The sequence below is a fragment of the Loxodonta africana genome, chromosome 14, assembly GCF_030014295.1.
Source record: "Loxodonta africana isolate mLoxAfr1 chromosome 14, mLoxAfr1.hap2, whole genome shotgun sequence".
Taxonomy (NCBI): Eukaryota; Metazoa; Chordata; class Mammalia; order Proboscidea; family Elephantidae; genus Loxodonta; species Loxodonta africana.
In genome coordinates, this window is record NC_087355.1 from 53682712 (window position 1) to 53701971 (window position 19260).

At 40.5% G+C, this 19260-nt stretch overlaps 1 protein-coding gene across 3 annotated transcripts in view; it reads left to right on the forward strand.

Annotated features, from left to right (window-relative positions):
* Positions 1-6575, forward strand: part of ATP6V1C1 (ATPase H+ transporting V1 subunit C1) — a 106682-nt gene extending 100107 nt beyond the window's left edge. For all 3 annotated transcript variants that reach the window (XM_064267985.1, XM_010588438.3, XM_003408425.4), the window contains exon 13: positions 5662-6575. In XM_064267985.1, coding sequence (XP_064124055.1) covers positions 5662-5757 — 96 coding nt within the window. In that variant the 3' untranslated portion in view covers positions 5758-6575. The remainder of the gene's footprint in view (positions 1-5661) is intronic.
* The last annotated feature ends 12685 nt before the right edge of the window (positions 6576-19260 follow it).

Genomic DNA, 19260 nt, shown 5'->3' on the forward strand with positions numbered 1-19260 from the left:
TACTAGTGTTTAAAATGTTTTCAGTGCTTTTGCTTATTCTGGGACTTATATTGCCATAGAACTTTAAAAAGTTCTGTTGAAAGTCTCATCCAACTAACATTTGAGTACTAGGTCGGCAGTTTGCGGGGACTTTTTCACATGCGATTTTTCTTTAATTTAGCCTTCAAATCTTGGAAAGAAATCAGTGAGGTGTAGCTGTTAGAATCCCTCTTTTCTTCGTACAGAATTGAAGTCCTAGGACAGTAAGGCATTTGCCCAGGACCACTAGACTAGTGAGTGGAGGATCTAGAATTGAAATTAACACTCAAGACTTTAAGTCTTCAGGCGGGGAGGCCGCTTCTGGGGAAAAATGTGTGTTTTGTTTTACGTTAGTTTATAAAACATACAAGTCCAAATTTATCTATTAGATTCAAAAGACACAAAATTACCCTGTCAGATTGTTACAAAAGTTTCTGTGAACTTTCTGGTTCTGTACTTAATCTCATTGTGACATGGTAACAAACAGTTGGTAGACTAGGACCTGTTCTTGGGCCATACTTTGATCACTAACTTAAACAATTAAAAGTAAGAAACAACAATAGCAAAAGACCCCAAATCATTAAAAACAAAACCCAAACTTGTTCTCTTGGTAGGAGAGGACTTACTAAGTGGAATAGTAATGGCACGATGGGGAAAAGAAATCACAGAAGAAAAAACATTGATAGATTTGATGTCATGAAAATCCTGCAGTCCCAGGACGTTTTAAGGCCTTTGTTCAGGACCGTTTGGCTAGTGAGTGGAGGATCTAGAGATGCAGGACTTGAGACCGCCTTCTCTTCTACATTGAGCGGTTACTTCCAGAAAGAAATGTTTGTTTTTGTCATTACTTTATTAATCCTATCAAAACCTATTTTACTGTGTTGCATCCTCTTTACCTTTTACCCAAAAGGTCACACAATCCTTAAGTTAGCGTGTATATACAGTTAACAATTTTATGTTTGATACCACTGGATTCTCAAGCTAGGAATCTTACGCTTTGTGTAAGATGTTTAAAAAACAGCAGAATGTAGTGGTTAAAAACAAGAGCTGTGGACAGGATTTTCTGAGTTAACATTCTGGCTTTACCACTTAGTGGCTATGAGCTTAGACAAATTACTGGTATGTTACTTCCTCAATTTTCTCTCCTATAAAATGGGAATAACAACAGTACCTCCTATAGAGTATCGTTGGAAGGATTAAATGAAGCCTTTTGTAACTAATGCTTATCTGTCTCTCAAATTCTAGACGTGTTACTTCTAAATAACTGTAGAAGGCACGTTAAAGGTACCACTGAAATAGGTAGAGCTGAACTATGGTATATGAATGTTGTTTTTCTTTCTTTATAGTTGCAAGTACATAAAATGAAGTCATGCATGTGTTTACATCATTTCCTTATATAAATAGGGTTTTCAGAGCGTACAGAACTCTACAGATTCTTGATGGTCTCTGATTTATCTCAAAGACCTGAGCTTTCTGAGGCATGCTCTGGGCATAACAGCCATGAGCATCATCTTATAAACCTTTGTATCCAAGGTGCTCTGTTGGATGCACTACCTTAGAGGGATCCTGTTTTCCAGCCTCCTTGCTTTCAGGGACTCAGGTAGACTTCATAACACCACACAGTTAAACACTTCGTCCGTATTGTTGGGGGTGTATCTTCAGGTAAATTCCCAGAAGTGGGATTTGCCAGGTTGAAGGGTAAATATATATGTAGATTTGTCAGATGGTCCAAAATTGTCGTTCATAGGCCTTGCACCGTTTTGCACTCCTACCAGCAGTGTGTGAAAGTGCCTGTTTCCACAGCCTCGCCAGTAGGTCTTGCCAGTCCGGTGGGTGAGAAATCGTATTTCAGTGTAGTTTTAATTTACATTTCTCTTTTTATGAGAGAAGTTATTTATCGTTTGCGTTAGTTTATCATTTGTTCTCTTTGGTTTCCCAGGTTTATTATCAGTGTCAACTGCAAATGGTTTGTTTTTTCTTTTCTTGTTCTTCAGTGAGTTTTCTCTGTTCTTTTTTTTTTTTTTTTGGTGGCATTTGTTTAGTTTTGTTTTAGTGCACGGTACAAATATTTTGGAGATTAATACTTCGTACATTGTCTTTGCTCAGCAAGACGTAGTAGATCTTCCACTGGTTCCAACAGAGATATTTTCAAAATTACGGGCACATACTTTTAAAAGCAATCATTGATAAACTCGATTGCTTGATTGACTCTGTATTGGTTTCTCTATTCTGATTGCATTGCCGAGTATCTTCAGAACAGTGTTACTAGTTGTGGAGTTAATGACATCCTTGTCTTTTTCCTTACTTTAGTGGGAGGGTCTCTAAGGTTTCCTCATTGAGCAAGCTGCTGGCTTTGGGAGTGAGGTACATAAAACATTTATAGTTTTTATAACTAATGAATTTTTTTAAAGGCCTTACTGATAACTCTTTGGAACCTTTTCAAAGGGAAGTGATAGAACCTAGCATTATAAGCTAATAATACTTGCCAGTCAGTTACTGTGACTAACTGCTCCATTCATGTAACGCAAAGGAAGACCTTTCTGGTCATGAACACAGGGAAGCACAAGGCACCGGCTTTGCTTCCTCTGTTACCCAGGGCCCATGCAGGCACTTTCCAGCAAGCTGCTTGTATTCCTGTGGCTTTGCCAATCCTTTCACATTCTTGCTGTTTTTTTTTTTTTTTTTTTTTTTTTTTCATTACTCTTCTCAGGGCTTCCTTCTGCTTAAACTCCTTGTTCTTCATAGTCAAGCTCAGGTATTGCTACTTGGCTCCTTCAGGCACAGCTGCTGCTTTGAACTTACAGAGCGTGTTGCATGCGGGTGGGCTCCAAGCCTGGCTGCTTGTCACAGTCCCTAGACTTTCTGAACTGAGTCTTTAGGGATTGTTTAGAAAGTGCCTCCCGGTGTTTCTGAGACAAAGTCGTGTGTGGGGAACCGCTGTTCTGCATGGTTCTTAAGACACCTTCCTGTGCCAGCTAGAGCTTGGGTGGTAATTACTTCTCCTGTTCCCTCTGGCTTGTTGCTCGTAACTGTCACAGAACCTCATCCTATTCAATAAATACTTGTGAATAAATGATTGGTGGGACTCCAGCCTAGTAAACAAGGTATATAAAGAAGGAAAGAGAATACTATTAATCTGTATTTATTAATACATGATAGGTGGCGTTCCTGTCAATTGTATAGGAATACCTATAAATGTACCTTTGCTTGCGTGCGTGCATATGGTAAACATTCACTTTCTGGTGGTTTTCTGTGTTGCTTCTCCCACACCCCCAGCCATTAAAAATAACGGCAAAAAGTTTAGTAAAGGTTTGTTGTGGTTGTTAGCTGCCATCACTTTGGCCCTCATCTTACGGCAACCCCATATGTGATGGAATTGGACCATTGTGATCCATGGGGTTTTTACCAGCTGATTTATGAAAGTAGATTGGCAGGCCTTTCTTCCTAGTCTGCTTTAGCCTGGAAGCTCCACTGAAACTTGTTCAGCATCACAGCAATACAGAAGTCTCCACTGACAGGTGGTGGTTGTGTGTGAAGAGCATTAGTCAGGAATTGAACTCTGGTCTGCATGGAAGGTGAGAATTCTACCACTGAACCTGGGAAAAGTATAATGACTGTAAATTAATGAGAATGTTATTACATGTTACTAAAGTCCATTTACCCAACAGTATTCTATATTCCAAACATCTCTGTCACTCTGTTCCCCCAAAATCATGTTCTCTCAAAATCACGTTCTCTTGATCTTAGATAAGGTAAAGGCCAGAAAGAGTAGTGCCAGGTTAACAGTTTGGATTTGGTGGGTTTTTTTTTGTTGTTGCTGCTGTTTTTAATGAAAATTTTTATTGAGATAATTGTAGATTCACTTGGGGTTGTAGAAAATAACACAGAGAGATCCATCGTATACCTTGTCCATTTTCCCCAGTGGTAGCATTTTGTGTGTGTGTGTGTGTGTAAGTTAACACGGCAAATTAGGTTCCCATTTAACAATGTCTATACATATTGTTCAGTGACATTGGTTACATTCTTCACAATGTGTCAGCATTCTCATTATTTCTATTCTTGTTCTGTTTCCATTAATCTAGTTTCTCTGCCTTCCTGCCCCATCTTTGCTTTGTGGTAAATATTGACCATTTGGTCTTGTATAGCTGATTATTTAAAGGAGCAGAGTACTGACGGGTGATGTTTTATTTTGTGAACCTGTCTATTACTTGGCTGAAGGGTGGCCCCTGGGAGTGGGTTCAATTCCAAATTTAAAGCCTATCTCAGGGTGATAATCTTGGGGGTTCCTCTAGTTTCTACCAGTCCCATAAGTCTGGCCTTTGTTAGAAATTTGAGGTTTGTTCTACATTTTTCTCCCATTTTGTCTGGGACCATCTGTTGTGTCCCTGGTTAGAATGGTGGGTAGTGGTAGGCAGGCACCATCTAGTTCTTCAGGTCTCAGGAGAGATGAAGCTGTGGTTTACGTGAGTTTGGGGTTTTTTATGTTAGAATACTTCACCTTGTTTACCTTGTTTTATGCTAGGTAGAGCTGTGCTTTGCTTCTTAGTTTTCTATAGATTAGATGTTTATAGCTGCAGACATACAGAAACAACCAGTGATACTAGTTGTTTACAAAAATTATAAATTGGTAAAGAGGACTAAAAGTAGTAGTTATTTTAATTTGGTTAAATTTGTGGAGTCAGTAGATGAGCATTTAAAGGCAACCATCATTTTTCTAAAATTGACAGGATCTCACGTGTTGCGTCAGTTAGAACCCATGAAAAACCAGTTTCTCTTAACAGATAGAAGACAATGCAGGAAATAAATTTCTATATTTTCATAGAATTGTGGTTAAAATATGAGACCTAACTATTCGTTACATAATTTCCTACCAGTAAATTCTTATAGCATGCATATATAATAGGTGATATCTTTAAAACCACACTTAGTTTACTTTTATCCAACATTTTGTAAGCCTTGTATCATACAAGCTCAATAGTAGACTCAGTACCCTAAGCTCAAGATTAAAAAAGTAATTTTTTACAGTATACATGAAAAAGAGTGATAGTCATGGCTTAATACATAGACTCTTGAGTCAGAGAGAGCTTCAATCAGGCTGTACTAGTCACTGTCAACCTTTCTGAGACTCAGTTTCTTCATTTGCAAAATGGAGGTGATAATAACTAAGTCAGACTAAATTAGGATCAGTGTATAAATTTAGTGCAGAGTAGGTGTTCAGTAAAAAAGGTAAGTGGTAATACTTTTTTCCTTTTTATTTTGAGTTCTGTAACTACATAATTGGAAACCCTGGTGGCGTAGTGGTTAAGTGCTATGGCTACTAACCAAAAGGTCGGCAGTTCAAGTCCACCAGGCGCTCCTTGGAAACTCTATGGGGCAGTTCTACTCTGTCCTATAGGGTCGCTATGAGTCGGAATTGACTCGACGGCAGTGGGTTAGGAGGCCCTGGTAGCACAGTGGATAAAGCTTTTAATTGAGAGGTTGGCGGTTTGAAGCCGCCAGTGGCTCTGTGGGAGAAAGATGTGGCAGTCTGCTTCCGTAGAGATTTACGGCCTTGAAAACCCTATGGGGTCGCTCTGAGTTGGAATCAACTTAATGGCGGTAGGTTAACTACATAACTGAAAAATTGTCTGATTTTTCCCGTAGGCTCCTATGGATATTCCAGGCTTAAACCTCAGTCAACAGGAATACTACCCTTATGTTTACTACAAGATTGATTGCAACTTGCTGGAATTCAAGTAAAAATGAGCTCCTCGCCAGACAATCTTGTCCTTGTGTTGGTGTATGCTAACAGACACAGGTTGCCGTATAATAGTACTTTTAGCTCTATTATCCTTGGCTTGCTTCTGACCCCCATCCTGGGTGTCTTCTCCCACAGTGGTCCATTTCTCAACATTTTCTTCTTAAAGGAAAATGTATGTATTGTTTCTTTTTATTGATCAGGTATGTAAATGTGTAGTAAAAAAAAAAAAAATCAGAGTTTATTTATAAACTGAATAGTTTATTTAAAGAGAAGGTCTTTCCTCACTGATATTGTGGTATGCATCAATTCCATTTGTTACTGTTGTGCACAAAGACCTTGTTTACAAGGGAATGGTGTAAACTCTTATACCATTTTGCTCACTGTATTTGGTAGACATAACTGTTTAATAGTTATTGAATCATGATGTAAAGAAATGTGACAATATTCAGGTATGTGCTTTCTGAATGTTTCAAATTATACAGTGTGCGAGCACTGTCAACACCCACAGGAGAGAATAAAATGACCTGTGCAAAGGTGTATTGTGGTGTGTGTGACTTCAGAAGATTCCACTTCAGTTTGAGAGTCTAATAAATGATGTCATAGCTAACTTGCTATGTTACTTTCAGGCTTTTGGTATATGCTGAGGTGACAGTTTTTGTCTGACTTGAGAGTGATTTAACTGTGCCAAATTTGAGGCAGAGCACATACTTGAAGATTATTTTTCAACAAATAATGGGCGTTTACATTTGTTCACTGAACTTTTAGTTCTCTAATTAGGAAGTAGGGCCGATTCTGAATAAAGTACAGCAAAACTATGTAGCTTAGTCATTTTCTTTCTAAGTATTTTTCTTCTTTCCTTTTAAGATCTACAATTATAAAAGCCTTGATTTATGACAAAGTCTGAAAATAGAGGCCTTGCTAGCCTTTAAAATCTGAGAAGACTTTGTCTAGCACCCTGAAAGAGTTTTCAAAAGAGGGTTTTATGGCATTGCTACCCTTACTCTGTTGTCACGGTTTTGTAAATGGGAGAAAGAGGTTTACATTTTATTTTATACCCTCTATTTAGGAAATTACATAGGCTCCAAAATCTGTTTACTTCAAAATTTAAAGTAATTTCGGAGGTACTCATAACTTCAAACAAATACAGACTTATTTCTACTCTCTATGTGTTCTTCCAGGCCTTTACTCTATCCCTATTATATATTTCTCACACATTTGCATAGTTTACTTTTAATAAAAAGGATCATACTGCAAATATTCTGTCACTTTTTTTTGCTTAATATTATACGCAAGTTATCTGTACATATCAGTGTGTCCACAGCTACCTCGTTCTTTCATATGGCTACATGGTGCTCTATCATGTGTCCGTGCCATGAAAAATTTAGCACTCACCTATTGATGGATATTCTGGCTGTTTTTCGTTTTTGCTATTCAAACACTGCTGAAGCAGACATGTTTGCACAAATATTTTTGCACACTTGAGCTAGTATTTCTGTAGGAGAGAACCTAGAAGTAGGCTTTTGTAAAGTCATGGGGTTATATATATCTAAATTTTTGATACACACAGCAAGGTTATCTGTTAGAATTCTAAATTCAGAACATGCGTAGAGTGTGTATTTTAGGTTTGGTTTTCATTTGGACAAGAGGAAACGAAATTTTTGGTTTCAATATCAGAAAATTCTGGTTCTCTGTATTTTTTGTAAATGTCCTTTGAATTTTGCCAATGTTAGTTGCCTTTGAGTCGGCTCTGACTGATCCAGTAGAATGAGACATGGCCTGATCCTTTACCATCTTCTTGATGGTTAGCATGCTGCATAAGACCATTCTTGGAGCCACTGTGTATTTTTAGTGCCTTCTAATCTAGGGGGCTTATCTTTCAGCGCTGTATCAGATGTTCTGTTGTGGTCCATAGGGTTTTCATAGGCTGGTTTTTGGAAGTAGATCAGGAGGCCATTCTTCCTAGTCTTAGTCTGGAAGCTCAGCTGAAACCTGTCCACCATGGATGACGCTGCTGGTATTTGAAATACCAGGTGGCATAGCTTCCAGCATCGTAACAACACACAGGCCACCACAGTACAACAAACTGACAGATGGGTGGTAGCCCTGAGTCTTAGTATCTGTAAGATGGGGATAATATCTCTATCACAGGGATGGATGTGTTTTGAGGATCAAAGTAAAAGATTGGTAGGTCCACACAATGACTTTTAAGATTTTATTTAGACTTTAATATTCTTTTGATGTGAGTAGGTAGGGACTGTTTTAGGTTTAAAATCTCAGCATAGTTTTGTAACTGGGGGATTTTGACTATAATTTCTATCACTGATGCGATACAGCAGAGTGGCTGAGAGTGGAATCTGGAGCCAGACGGCAGACATTCACACCCTAGCTCTGCTACTGACTAGCTCTGTGTTCCTGGGCAGAGTGGTCTCCGTGCTTCAGCCCCTCATTTGCAGAATGGGGATCATTGTAGTGCCCACTTCATAGGGCTGTTGTGATCAGTAAATGAGCTCCCACATGCACACAAAGTGCTCGAGGTGGTGCCCAGTGCATCATGGGAGTGCCACACCTGTACTTACTGTCACCCTAGAGCAGCAGATGTAGCTCTTTTTCCACTTGTGTTTATTTTGGGAATCTCAAAGTACATATCATTGTAGAGTTTTAAGGTTAGAAAGAAGTAATTGTGTGTGGCAGGGGGAGGGTGATAGAGTTTGTAACCTAACGTTAAAGCAGTTTGAGTGTCACTGAGCATCAGACTGTTGGATTGTTTATATTGGGCATGGTGGCTACCATTCCTGGGAAGGGACTGCCCTCATCCATTCACTTGCCTCACTTTGTTTGCTGAGGAGTCTGCTGACTCTCCTCCAGGATACAGCTCAGATAACTTTGAGATTCGTTTAACATTTATTGTCTTGTTAGAGCTGCTTTTACATACGTTAGCTCATCCCTTCCTCAAGTTGTTTGTGATGAGAGGACTGCTGGGTCTTCATTTTACTTACGTGCAGACTTAGGTTCAAAGAAGTTAAGTGACTTCTTGGTACAAAACCACAAATTTTGAGTCAGAATAAGAATTTGAACCTAAGATTTTTGACTGTGGGACTCTGTCCTTCATATCATACCTCTCACTCACCGCTAGGCGCTACGTGAGCGACTAAACACATTCCTTCATCTTAGTCCAGGGTAGACGGTGATAGAGAAAAGGTATTAGGTATGGACAATCGGATACTTAATCGTGTTGATATTCTGCAGGAACTGAGGGGCCCAGAGCGTTTCGTTGAACCATAGCTTGTTGCATCCTGATTTCAGTAGTAATTTTTAAGTTATTCAACCTAGGAGATTTTTTTCTGCCTCTGATCCTACTCTGCTAAAGTTGCTCTTAATTAAGCAAGAACTCTGTGTGGTCTTGGTGGAATGTACTCCACATGGCTTTTTGAATGAGCATGTACCATGTAGTACCTTTAAAGTAGTACTCTACATAATACTCAACAAGTGTCAACTTTTCTTTGTTCTCATTTTAAAGTTAAATAGTCCCACATCTTGGAAATAAGGTATGAGAAATTGATTTAGATGTGAGGTTAGTCTTCATTCTCAGCTGTCCTTTTTTTCTAACAATAATAATACACGAGGCTAAAAACCACATACACAAATATTACAGAATAGCTTGTAATGAAAACTTTGCCTGCCTTAAAAAAAGAAAAAAGTCATCTTTTAACATCAGTAAAAGATGGTTTGTGCTGGAAGGTCTATAAAAAAAATAAAATAAAACCTGCTTCTGTCGAGTCGATTCCGACTCATAGCGACGCTATAGAAAGAGCAGAACTGCCCCATAGAGTTTCCAAGGAGCGCCTGGCAGATTCGAACTGCTGACCTCCTGGTTAGCAGCCGTCCCACTTAACCACTGAAGGTCTGTAGTAGTAGTATATTCTAGAAGAAACTTACTGAAAACTTGCTTAATTTAGTACTTGTCTCTAAACTGAAGTTTACCTGTTTCAATAATGAAAACTTATTCATGGTCCTTATTTTTCTAGCCTATAGATAGTGTTACTTTATATTAATATGTAAATATAATTCTGGCTTTAAAAGAAAACGGTGTTTCAGAGCCATCTTATTTACTATTGGATTTACCGTTAGAATACTTTGAGTTCTGAGTCCCATGACTTGTGAAAGAAAAGGGGAACTGAGTAAACCCATGGAGGCGATTAACGGTAAGAGAATGCCTCCTGGGGTTGTTTAGCCTTAGAGAAGAAGACAAGATTGAGGAGAAACAAGACAACATCATGCCAAGAACAGTCAAGATAATACAAGAAAAAACTTAAAACGAAATAAGAGGCAGACAACAAACACAAAGAGGAAATTTGCCGACAGAGTTGCTTAATGTTAAAATTGGTTGTTATAGCGACAGCGGTTGTTACCAGGGGAATTATACTAAAAATGCAGATTCATTGCCAGACTCTACAGAGATGTGATTAACAGTCTTGAGTAGAAACAAGGAATACATTTTTAACCAACACCCGGGAGAATCTGATGCTAGTGGTCAGCCAATTACAATTCGAAATTGCCTTTTAAAGTCTTCCTGTGAACCCTCAGATTGGGTCATTTACTTACGATTTGTGTCTTGGTCTTATTCATATGAGATTCTTCTCTCTGTATTTCACACAGACCGCTCTTAATAAGATCATTATGGATAAATTAACTTTTCCTACTTTGTCACCTCAGGAAGCATTCAATAGAACCAGAAAGTTCTGCCTCGGCAGAAACTGATCATCGTAGGTGTTCTTTGCCTTTGTAAGGTCGTAAAGTATCAGATTGAAATTCTGGAAAACTCTAGACATGATCAAGGTCACATTTATCTTTTAATGGAGGACCCGACTTTAAAAAACTTTTTTTGTTTCAGTTGAAAGTTCACACAGCGAATAGGTTCCCATTTAACAATTTTTATACAAATTGTTCTGTGACATTGGTTACAGTTTTCACAATGTGTCAGCATTTTCATTATTTCCATTCTGTTTGTTCTGTTTGTACTGATCTAGCTTCCCTTCTCCTTGCCTTTTCATCGTTGCTTTTGGGTAACTTGACCGTTCGGTCACATATAGTTGATCTTTTAAGGAGGTACATTACTCATGGGTGTTATAAGCCAATCTGTTGTTTGGCTGAAAGGTGACCTCCAGAACTAGCCTTGATTCCAAGTTCAAAGAGTATTTTAGGGCAGTGGCCTCAGCGTGGCTGGGGACCCACCTCGGGCATGATTTATCACCACCGATAAAGCGTAAAAGAAAAAGCGAAACAGGCTTTCAAAGAATGATTTGTATGAGGAAAGTGAGTGGAAAAAATAAAGTCGGATGCAGTAAAACTTACTGTCGGTATTAGACAAAAGAAAGAACAGTGTCATACGATGCTACCTTGAATTCGAAAGTTTTTTTTTTAAACAGGAGGAAGAAAGAACAGAATACTACCCCAAATTATCAAATCCAAAGAGTGGCTTTCATGTATTCTGTTCATTTCGTGGGTATGTGGGTGACCTCACTAGATAGATTGTGACAAATCTGAATCTTTTTCGTCGACACAGTTTGTCAGATTTCGTATTTAACTAGGTACATATTTGGACTCATTTCTCAGTAATTATGGATCAGTACAGGTTTAATGCATTATTAGAAACACGAAGTCGCTTGTTTTTAAAATAGACTACACAGGGACTTACGTTACCATAAGAGGGCACTCCTGTGTCACTAAAAAAGCAAATGGGTAGGTTGCCACAAGTCAAAGGCAATTTTTTTTTTCCTTTGGCAGTGGTGGTAGGGGGGCTTCCTCTCCACCCCTCTCACCCCCACCTCCCCACTGCACATGGTTGGTTATGAAACATACAATCAATTTAGAGAAGCTTACAAAAACTTAGTAGCATTCTGAGTTGAAATATTATGTGACACATGTTTATTAATGTAAAGCTCTCAGAAAATGTTAGAGCACTCAATCATTTTGTGACTTAATCCAGCCTCTGTGTGTGTGTGTGTGTGTGTGTGTGTGTGTGTGTGTAGTGGTAGTATACCAGTGGTTCTCAAACACCTGTCAGCAGCCTGATGTCAGCCCGTGACAAAGTTTTCACCGAAGGTAAAATGAACAACAAAAATACAAGGAGATTGATATGTGTTTGTGTGTATGTGTGCATATATGATCATATATTGAGCAAATACTATGAACTAGGCATTTTTTCTTTAGCTCCTGGAGATACAATGCTGAGCAATCAGATACTAAGAACATTGCATCTGCCTTCATGGGGCTGATAGCCTTGTCATCTGGGGGCAGCCTTTTGTGCAACAATCCAGAATTAAAAGTATTTTACTGATCTACTGAAATCCAAAGTCTAAAAGCATACTGACTTAAGGGTATTTGTCCAAAAAAGTCAACCCATAGTATCAGTCAGCGGGTAAAGAACAGACCCAGATTTTTTCAAACCTGACCGCACAATTGGTCTGGCTCAGCACCATCCAGAATTTTCTGTGATGATGGAAATTCTGTATCCGTACTACCAAATACGACAGCCCCTAGCCACATGTGGCTGTGGAGCACTTTAAATGTGGCTAGTGTGACTGACAAACTGAATTTTTAATCTTGCATAATTTTAAATAGCCCCATGTGGCTGGTGGCCACTGTGTTGGGACAGTGCAGGGCTAGTTGGTCACATTTGGGTAATGAGCCATTCTATCCCTGAGTTTCCAATATGTCCCATATCCTTTGGCCTTTTGTTGTTGTTCGTTTAACTGAGTCAGCCTAGCGTCCATTCACTTAGATTGCTGGATTGAATTTCCTCACAAGGCTGAGGACCAAGGAGAGGATTGATTGCTTCCTGAATCGCTGTTGATGTGCCTCAGATTGCTACACAGGCATCAATATTCTTCTTGACTACAAAAAACAGCTAAGTATACGCTGTGCCTTTATGTGCATGAGAGGAAACCAGTTGCAGTATTGAAAGACCAAAGGCTGTTTGTGATGGGAAATATTGAATCAGCAGAATTGGAAACACAGCTGTGTGAGTGTAACGGGAACGTAATCTCTTCTGTCAGTCAGTGCTCACTTAGTGTGCATTGTACGCAGGGCATTTGCTGTGACTGCTCTGTAGGGAGACATCTAGAAGATGCTCAGCTCAGGTTCTCAAATGGTATTATTTGTTTGTCTTTACCCTTCCAGGAATTTAAGAGGGTCATAACATGGCGAAAGAGCAAGGTCTCTAGTAAGAAGGCTGACGAAAGGGCAAATTGTCTACAGAAGGAATAGCACCCTATCTATGTTGTCATTTGCTTCTGAGTTGATTCCTACTTACGGCGGCCCCATGTATGCAGAGTAGAACTGCTCCATAGGGTTTTCAGGGCCATGCCGTTTTGGAAGCAGATGGCCAGGCTTTTCTGTGGTGCCGCTGGGTGGGTTTGAACCACCAACCTTTCAGCTAGTAGTCAAGTACTTAATCGTTTTCACCATCAGGGATTCCAGTACTCTATCAGTGGGTTGTTTTTTCAGTAGTGATGTATTGGCATGGATCACCTCACAAGGCCAGTGGCATGACTGCAGGACAACTGGCTGAAGGAGGAAGGAGAACGTCAGAAACCAGCTCCTAACCTCAAGCCATGTGCTCCCACCTCTGCTCATTGCCCCTCTCATTCTTGCATCCAGACATATCAAGCATCTGCCCCACCACCACCTCACTCTCTTCCTTCTCCACATCTACTGGCCTGATTTCTTTGCTCAGTCTATTTCAACAGCCTCCTGACTGACCCTTTTGTCCCCAGTCTCGCTCGCCTTCAGTTCACCCCAGCCCGCTGCCAGAGGAATGTCGAGTCACTGCACAGGCTCCTGAAGAGTCCTCATTTACCGCAGAATAAAGGCCCTTTGTTCAAATTGGATTTTTTCCATCTTTTTAATTTAGCTACTCTGTGTTTTCTGAAAGAGGAATGTTGTTTGTTTTTAATTTGACTGGAGCCTCTTTGATGGGGGAATTTAGACCATTGATGTTTGTTATGAATGCCCCAGTAGTTTGCTTTTCTCTCTCAGCTCCCCCAGAGCTGGCCACATGGGCCAGGGTCAGACCTGTGTTCTCTCAAAGTATGATCCCCTCTTGGGATCTGAACCTGTGTCTTTATCTGTAGAAGAGGGATAATTACAATAACAAGACAAGATGGTTTTGAGCATTAAGCCTTGGGATGCGTACATATTTCTGGCAAGGGGCTTGGCACAGAGGAGGCATTAAAAATATTAGCTGCTGTTTTTAATATTATTACCGTCCTTTTTTATATTCATTGGGTTTTGTTTCTTGCTTCCTGTATCTTATGGTAGTTGAAATTAATTTTCCTTTAATGTACATTGATTTAGAAGGCAAATGCCTTGTTAAAGAGCTACCAGGATCATATGACCAGCAATTGCGCTCCTGCTGGAATTGAAAACACATGCCCACACAATAACTTGTACGTGAATGCTCATAGCAGTGTTAGTAGTAGTAGCCCCAAAGTGGGAACGACGCAAATATCCATCACCTGATGAATGAAAAGATAAACAAGATGTGGTGTATCTAAACAAGGGAATGATATTTAGCCATTAAAAGGAATGAAATACTGATATATGCTACAGCATGGATGAACCTTGAAAATATGCTGTATTAGTTATCTAGTGTTGCTGTAACAGAAATACCACAAGTGGTTGGCTTTAACAAAGAGAAATTTATTTTCTCACAGTCTAATATGCTAGAAGTCCAAATACAAGGTGTCAGCTCCAGTGGAAGGTTTTCTGTCTCTCGTTGCTCTGGAGGAAGGTCTTTCTCTTCAACCTTCCCCTGGAGTAGGAACCCCAGGTGGTGTGAGGTCACCCTCTCTGCTCCCTTCTGTCGTTTATATCCCAAAAGAAATTGGCTCCAGACACAATCCAATCTTGTAGATTGAGGCTTGCCACATTAACATAACTGCCACCTGTTCCCCCTCGTTAACATCATAAGAGGCAGGATTTACAACACGTAGGAAAATCTCATCAGATGACAATATGGTGGACAACCACATAATACTGGGAACCATGGCCTAGCCAAATTGATATATTTTTGGGGGACACAATTCAATCCATGACACATGCTGAGCAAAGCCAGACACAAAAGACCACATACTGTATGATTCCATTTATATAAAACGTCTAGAACAAGCAAATTCGTAGAGACAGAAAGTAGATTAGTGTTTGTCAGGGCCAGGAGTGTTGGGGGAGATGCAAGTGACTGTTGGTACAGTTTTTTGAGGGGATAATTAAAATGTGAAATTAGTGGTGATGCCCAACTTTGCGAATATACTAAAAACCACTGAACTGTACACTTTAAAAGGGTGAATTTTATGGTACGTGAATGAACCTAAACCAAAAATACCAAACCCGTTGCCGTGGAGTTAATACTATAGACTCAGCCACTCTATAGGACAGAGTATAACTGCGCCCTAGAGTTTCCTAGGCTGTACTCTTTAAGAAAGCAGATTGCCAGGCCTTTTCTCCAGCAGAGCCGCTGGTGGGTTCGGACTGCTGACATTTCCTTTATTGTGCCACCAAGACTCCATAGCTTAGTGAGTAGGGAGGTGTAACCAAAAAAACCAAACCCATTGCCGTCGAGTCGATTCCGACTCATAGCGACCCTATAGGACAGAATAGAACTGCACCATAGTTTCCAAGGGGCGCCTGGTGGATTTGAACTGCCGACCCTTCGGTTAGCAGCCGTAGCACTTAACCACTATGCCACCAGGGTTTCCAAGGGAGGTGTAGAGAGTACAAAATCCAAACCTGTTGCCATGGAGTCAATTCCAACTCATAGTGACCGTATAGGACAGAGTAGAACTGCCCACTGGGTTTCCAAAGAGTGGCTGGTGGAATCGAACTGCTAGCCTTTCAGTTAGCGGTCAAGCTCTTAACTACTGCACCACCAGGGCTCCAGCAAATGCAAATGAGGTAGGGTCTTAGATTTGATTTTAATAACAAAGGGGGCCCATTGTAGGCTCTGATTTATACACTTCAAGAGTCACCTTAGCAGTGGTCTTCCTCATCTGTAACCCCAATTTCTTACATAGTGCTTGGCACTCTCTTAGGCACTTGGTTCTGCTTCTCAGATGGATACATTTATCACATAGATCCTTTGCCAGGAGGTGTGCTGGACTCTGCTCTCAAGTGCAAACATATTTAATGCTCTCCCTCCAATGCCCGTAAAGATCCAGGCAGAATTTAGTCACTTGTAAACTTTGTTACTGATTTCTTTCGCAATTGCTCTGATTTCTTCAAAATCATAATCATTGTGTTTATAAAATTAGCTGGCATTTTAGTGTTTGACACATGACTGGCTGGCTCTGCAGCCCGTTGTTAGTCACACGATATCCTTTGACAATAGCCAACATATGACAACAATTCTTTTGTTTTTCGGCATTCTGGTTTCTTTTTAGTTTTCCAATGTGTGTTTCTCACTTCCGTTTTCTTTAGAGCTTTGCTTCAGTGTTATATCCTCTTGCTGGGAGACCAGAGGTTATGACCCCTGCTCTGTAAGAAGTGTAACTCTGTCATCTAAACTGTTGCTACTTGAACTTCTCTCTTGCCTCTGCATCCTCAGTTATTTAAGGTGTTTGGGTCATCTATACCGGATCCCTCACACTCTTTCCAGGGAAATGCTGCAATTTAGAGACACACGAACATTGGAATATAGGAGTTGATTACTTGAGAAGGGCTAGTGTTAGTTCTGGAATGGGGCTGTGTAATTTGGTACCTAAATTGAAGTGTAAAATTTTCCATAGTCGAAGCTTTCCAGATTTTAATTGGCTGCTTGCCCTCGCGTCAATTTCTTTTCGGACGGAAATAAATGATTTTGGGAAGCCCTTATCTTTACAACCAGACACAGTTTTAGCTCCTCCTGACTAGGAAAATCAGCTCTTTAGCCATAATGTGGTACAGAGTTGTCCCTGTTTAGCCAGCCTCCTCAAACCACTTAAACTCCACAGCAGAAACTCTTTTTTTTTCTTATTGATGCTGTTGTCTACTAATTTATTTTTCTTGCTTTTTCATTGTTTCCTAATTTACCCCCTATTCTTTGCTTCTTAACTGTTGTAAAATCTTTCTTTTAACATTCTGGTTCCCTTTTGACCATTGCTAGTTGGTTGGTCTTCCCATGTTTATACTTTCTTCCTTTGTTGCTGTTGTTATTGTATCAAGTTGGCTTTGACTCATGGCAACCCCACATACAACAGAATGAAATGCTGCCAGTTTCCACACCATCCTTGTCAGCATTCTTGAGTCCATAGTTGCCTTCCAACCTGGGGTGCTCATCTTCCACCTCAGTATCAGACAATATTCTATTGTGATCCGTAGGGTTTTCAGAGGCTAATTTTTGGAAGCAGATCGCCAGGCCTTTCTTCCTACTCTCTCTTAGTCTGGAAGCTGTGCTGAAACCTGCCCACCATGGGTGACCCTGCTTATATTTAAGTACTAGTGGAATAGTTTCCAGCATCATAGCAACATACAAGCCACTGCAGTACAACAAACTGACAGACAGGTGGTGCTATTCCTGTTTCACTCGGTTAATCTCAGAACCCCTCTCCAATGAGCCTGGTTTTGTTTTTTGCTAAGAATTTCAGTTTAAAGCGTTCCTTGCCTGAAACTTCATGTAGTTAAGGAGCCACTTCAAACCCTTTCTGGAAGTTGAGAGTGATGAATGATAAAATCATGCAGCTTGTCAGCCCTTGCTTTCTCAGTAACCACACCACTCAGTCTTGCATAGGGGATTATTTGTTCTTTGGTGTATTTGGAAACTGAAAAGAATAAGTAACAAAATCTCCGTTTATAGTTGCGCCATTATTTTCAAAGTTACGTGCCACTGTTTTCTATTCATACCTTTTTTACCATGTTCCGTACATGCGCTTTTATTGGTTAGCTGTCTCCCATTCCCCACAGGAATTGTTTCAAATCTTCTCTCCTTTTCTCAAGGTCCTTTCTCAACTCTGCTAAAAATCTGACCTCCTACCTGGTCTGCGTTTGTCCTGGGAGCCTATTGGAACCATGTTGTTGTTTTTCTTAGCTGCTCTCAAGTCAGCTCCCAACTCATGACGATCCCATGCGCAGTGGAATGAAACACTGCCTGGTTCTGTGCCATTCCCATGATAAATTTCAGATCAGATAATTTCGAACCATAAGGTTTTCACCGGCTTTTCAGAAGTAGATTGCCAGGCCTTTCTTCCTAGTCTCTCAGCCTCGTAGTGCCAGTGAAATCTTTTCAGCATTGTAGCAACATGTAAGTCCCCACTGATGGGTGGGAGCTGTGCCTGAGGTACATTGGCTGGGAATTGAACCTGGGTCACCTGCATGGAAGGTGAGAATTTTACCACTGAACCACCACTGCCCGTCTAGAAACCAAGTGAACTGCTTAATACTTTTGATTTCCCAACATCTCTCGCCTCTGCCATCAATTCTGGAAAGGTATGTCCTCTTCCAGCCAGCGTTTCTTTGCCCCCTCCACACACAACACTCTGCTCTGACCTTACTCTCCAAAGCCCACTCCTCAACACACGGGCGTCTGAAGCTTCTTTGGCTCCTACAGTTTTTTCTTCTTTCCTGTTTTTTTTTTCTTTTATGCTTGGCTTAGTAAGCATAGTTCTCTTTCTTTCATTCTAAAACACTCTTCTTTGAGTCTGTGTTCCTCTCAAGCTGCTACCTATCCCTTTTTCTTTTAACTACCCCACTCTTTATTCAACCTCCAAATAAGACCTCAACATGCTGAAACCTACTTTTGCCTCATTCAATGAAACTATTCTTGCTAAAGTCATCGATAGCATCCTGGTTAGTCAAATGAAGACACTCTGCTTGACTCCAGAGCGTTTGTCATTTCCGACTAGTCCTTTCTTCCTGAAACTCTAAGTTCTTCTTTCTTGCACAGCTTTTCCTTCATTTTCTCTGTCCAACCCTGACACCGGTGGTTCTCAAACATGACTGCATCAGAATCACCTGGAGGGCTGGGTCTCAACACAGGTGTCTTAGGTTGGGTTTTCTAGAGATGCAAAACCAGTAAAGTGTATATATATATGCAGAGAGAGGGGGAGAGTTTTATCAAGGAAATGGCTCATGTGGTTGTAAAGGCTGGAATGTCCCAAGCCCGTGTGTCAGGGTAGAGGCTTCTCCTGATACACGTAGCCACAGGGGATGGTGAACGCAAGATGGGTAGGTTAGAGAGCAGGGCTCTTGTTTACAGGCTGTGATGATCAACGAATCCCAAAGATTGGCAGGCAAGGCCACAGGTAAGCTGCTAGCTCAAGTCCTAAGAACCGGTGATCAGATGAACAGGAGCCTGCTGCAGGACCAGAACAAGCAAAAGTCCACAAACCTTGCCAGAATATCTACTTATATTCAAAGCAGACCACATACCCCCAAAAATCTGCCTTTCCACTGATAAGCTATTGACAGCGGATCCCGTTATGGAAGCGACCACACCATCACAGACTATCAAATCACTGACAATCACGGCCTAG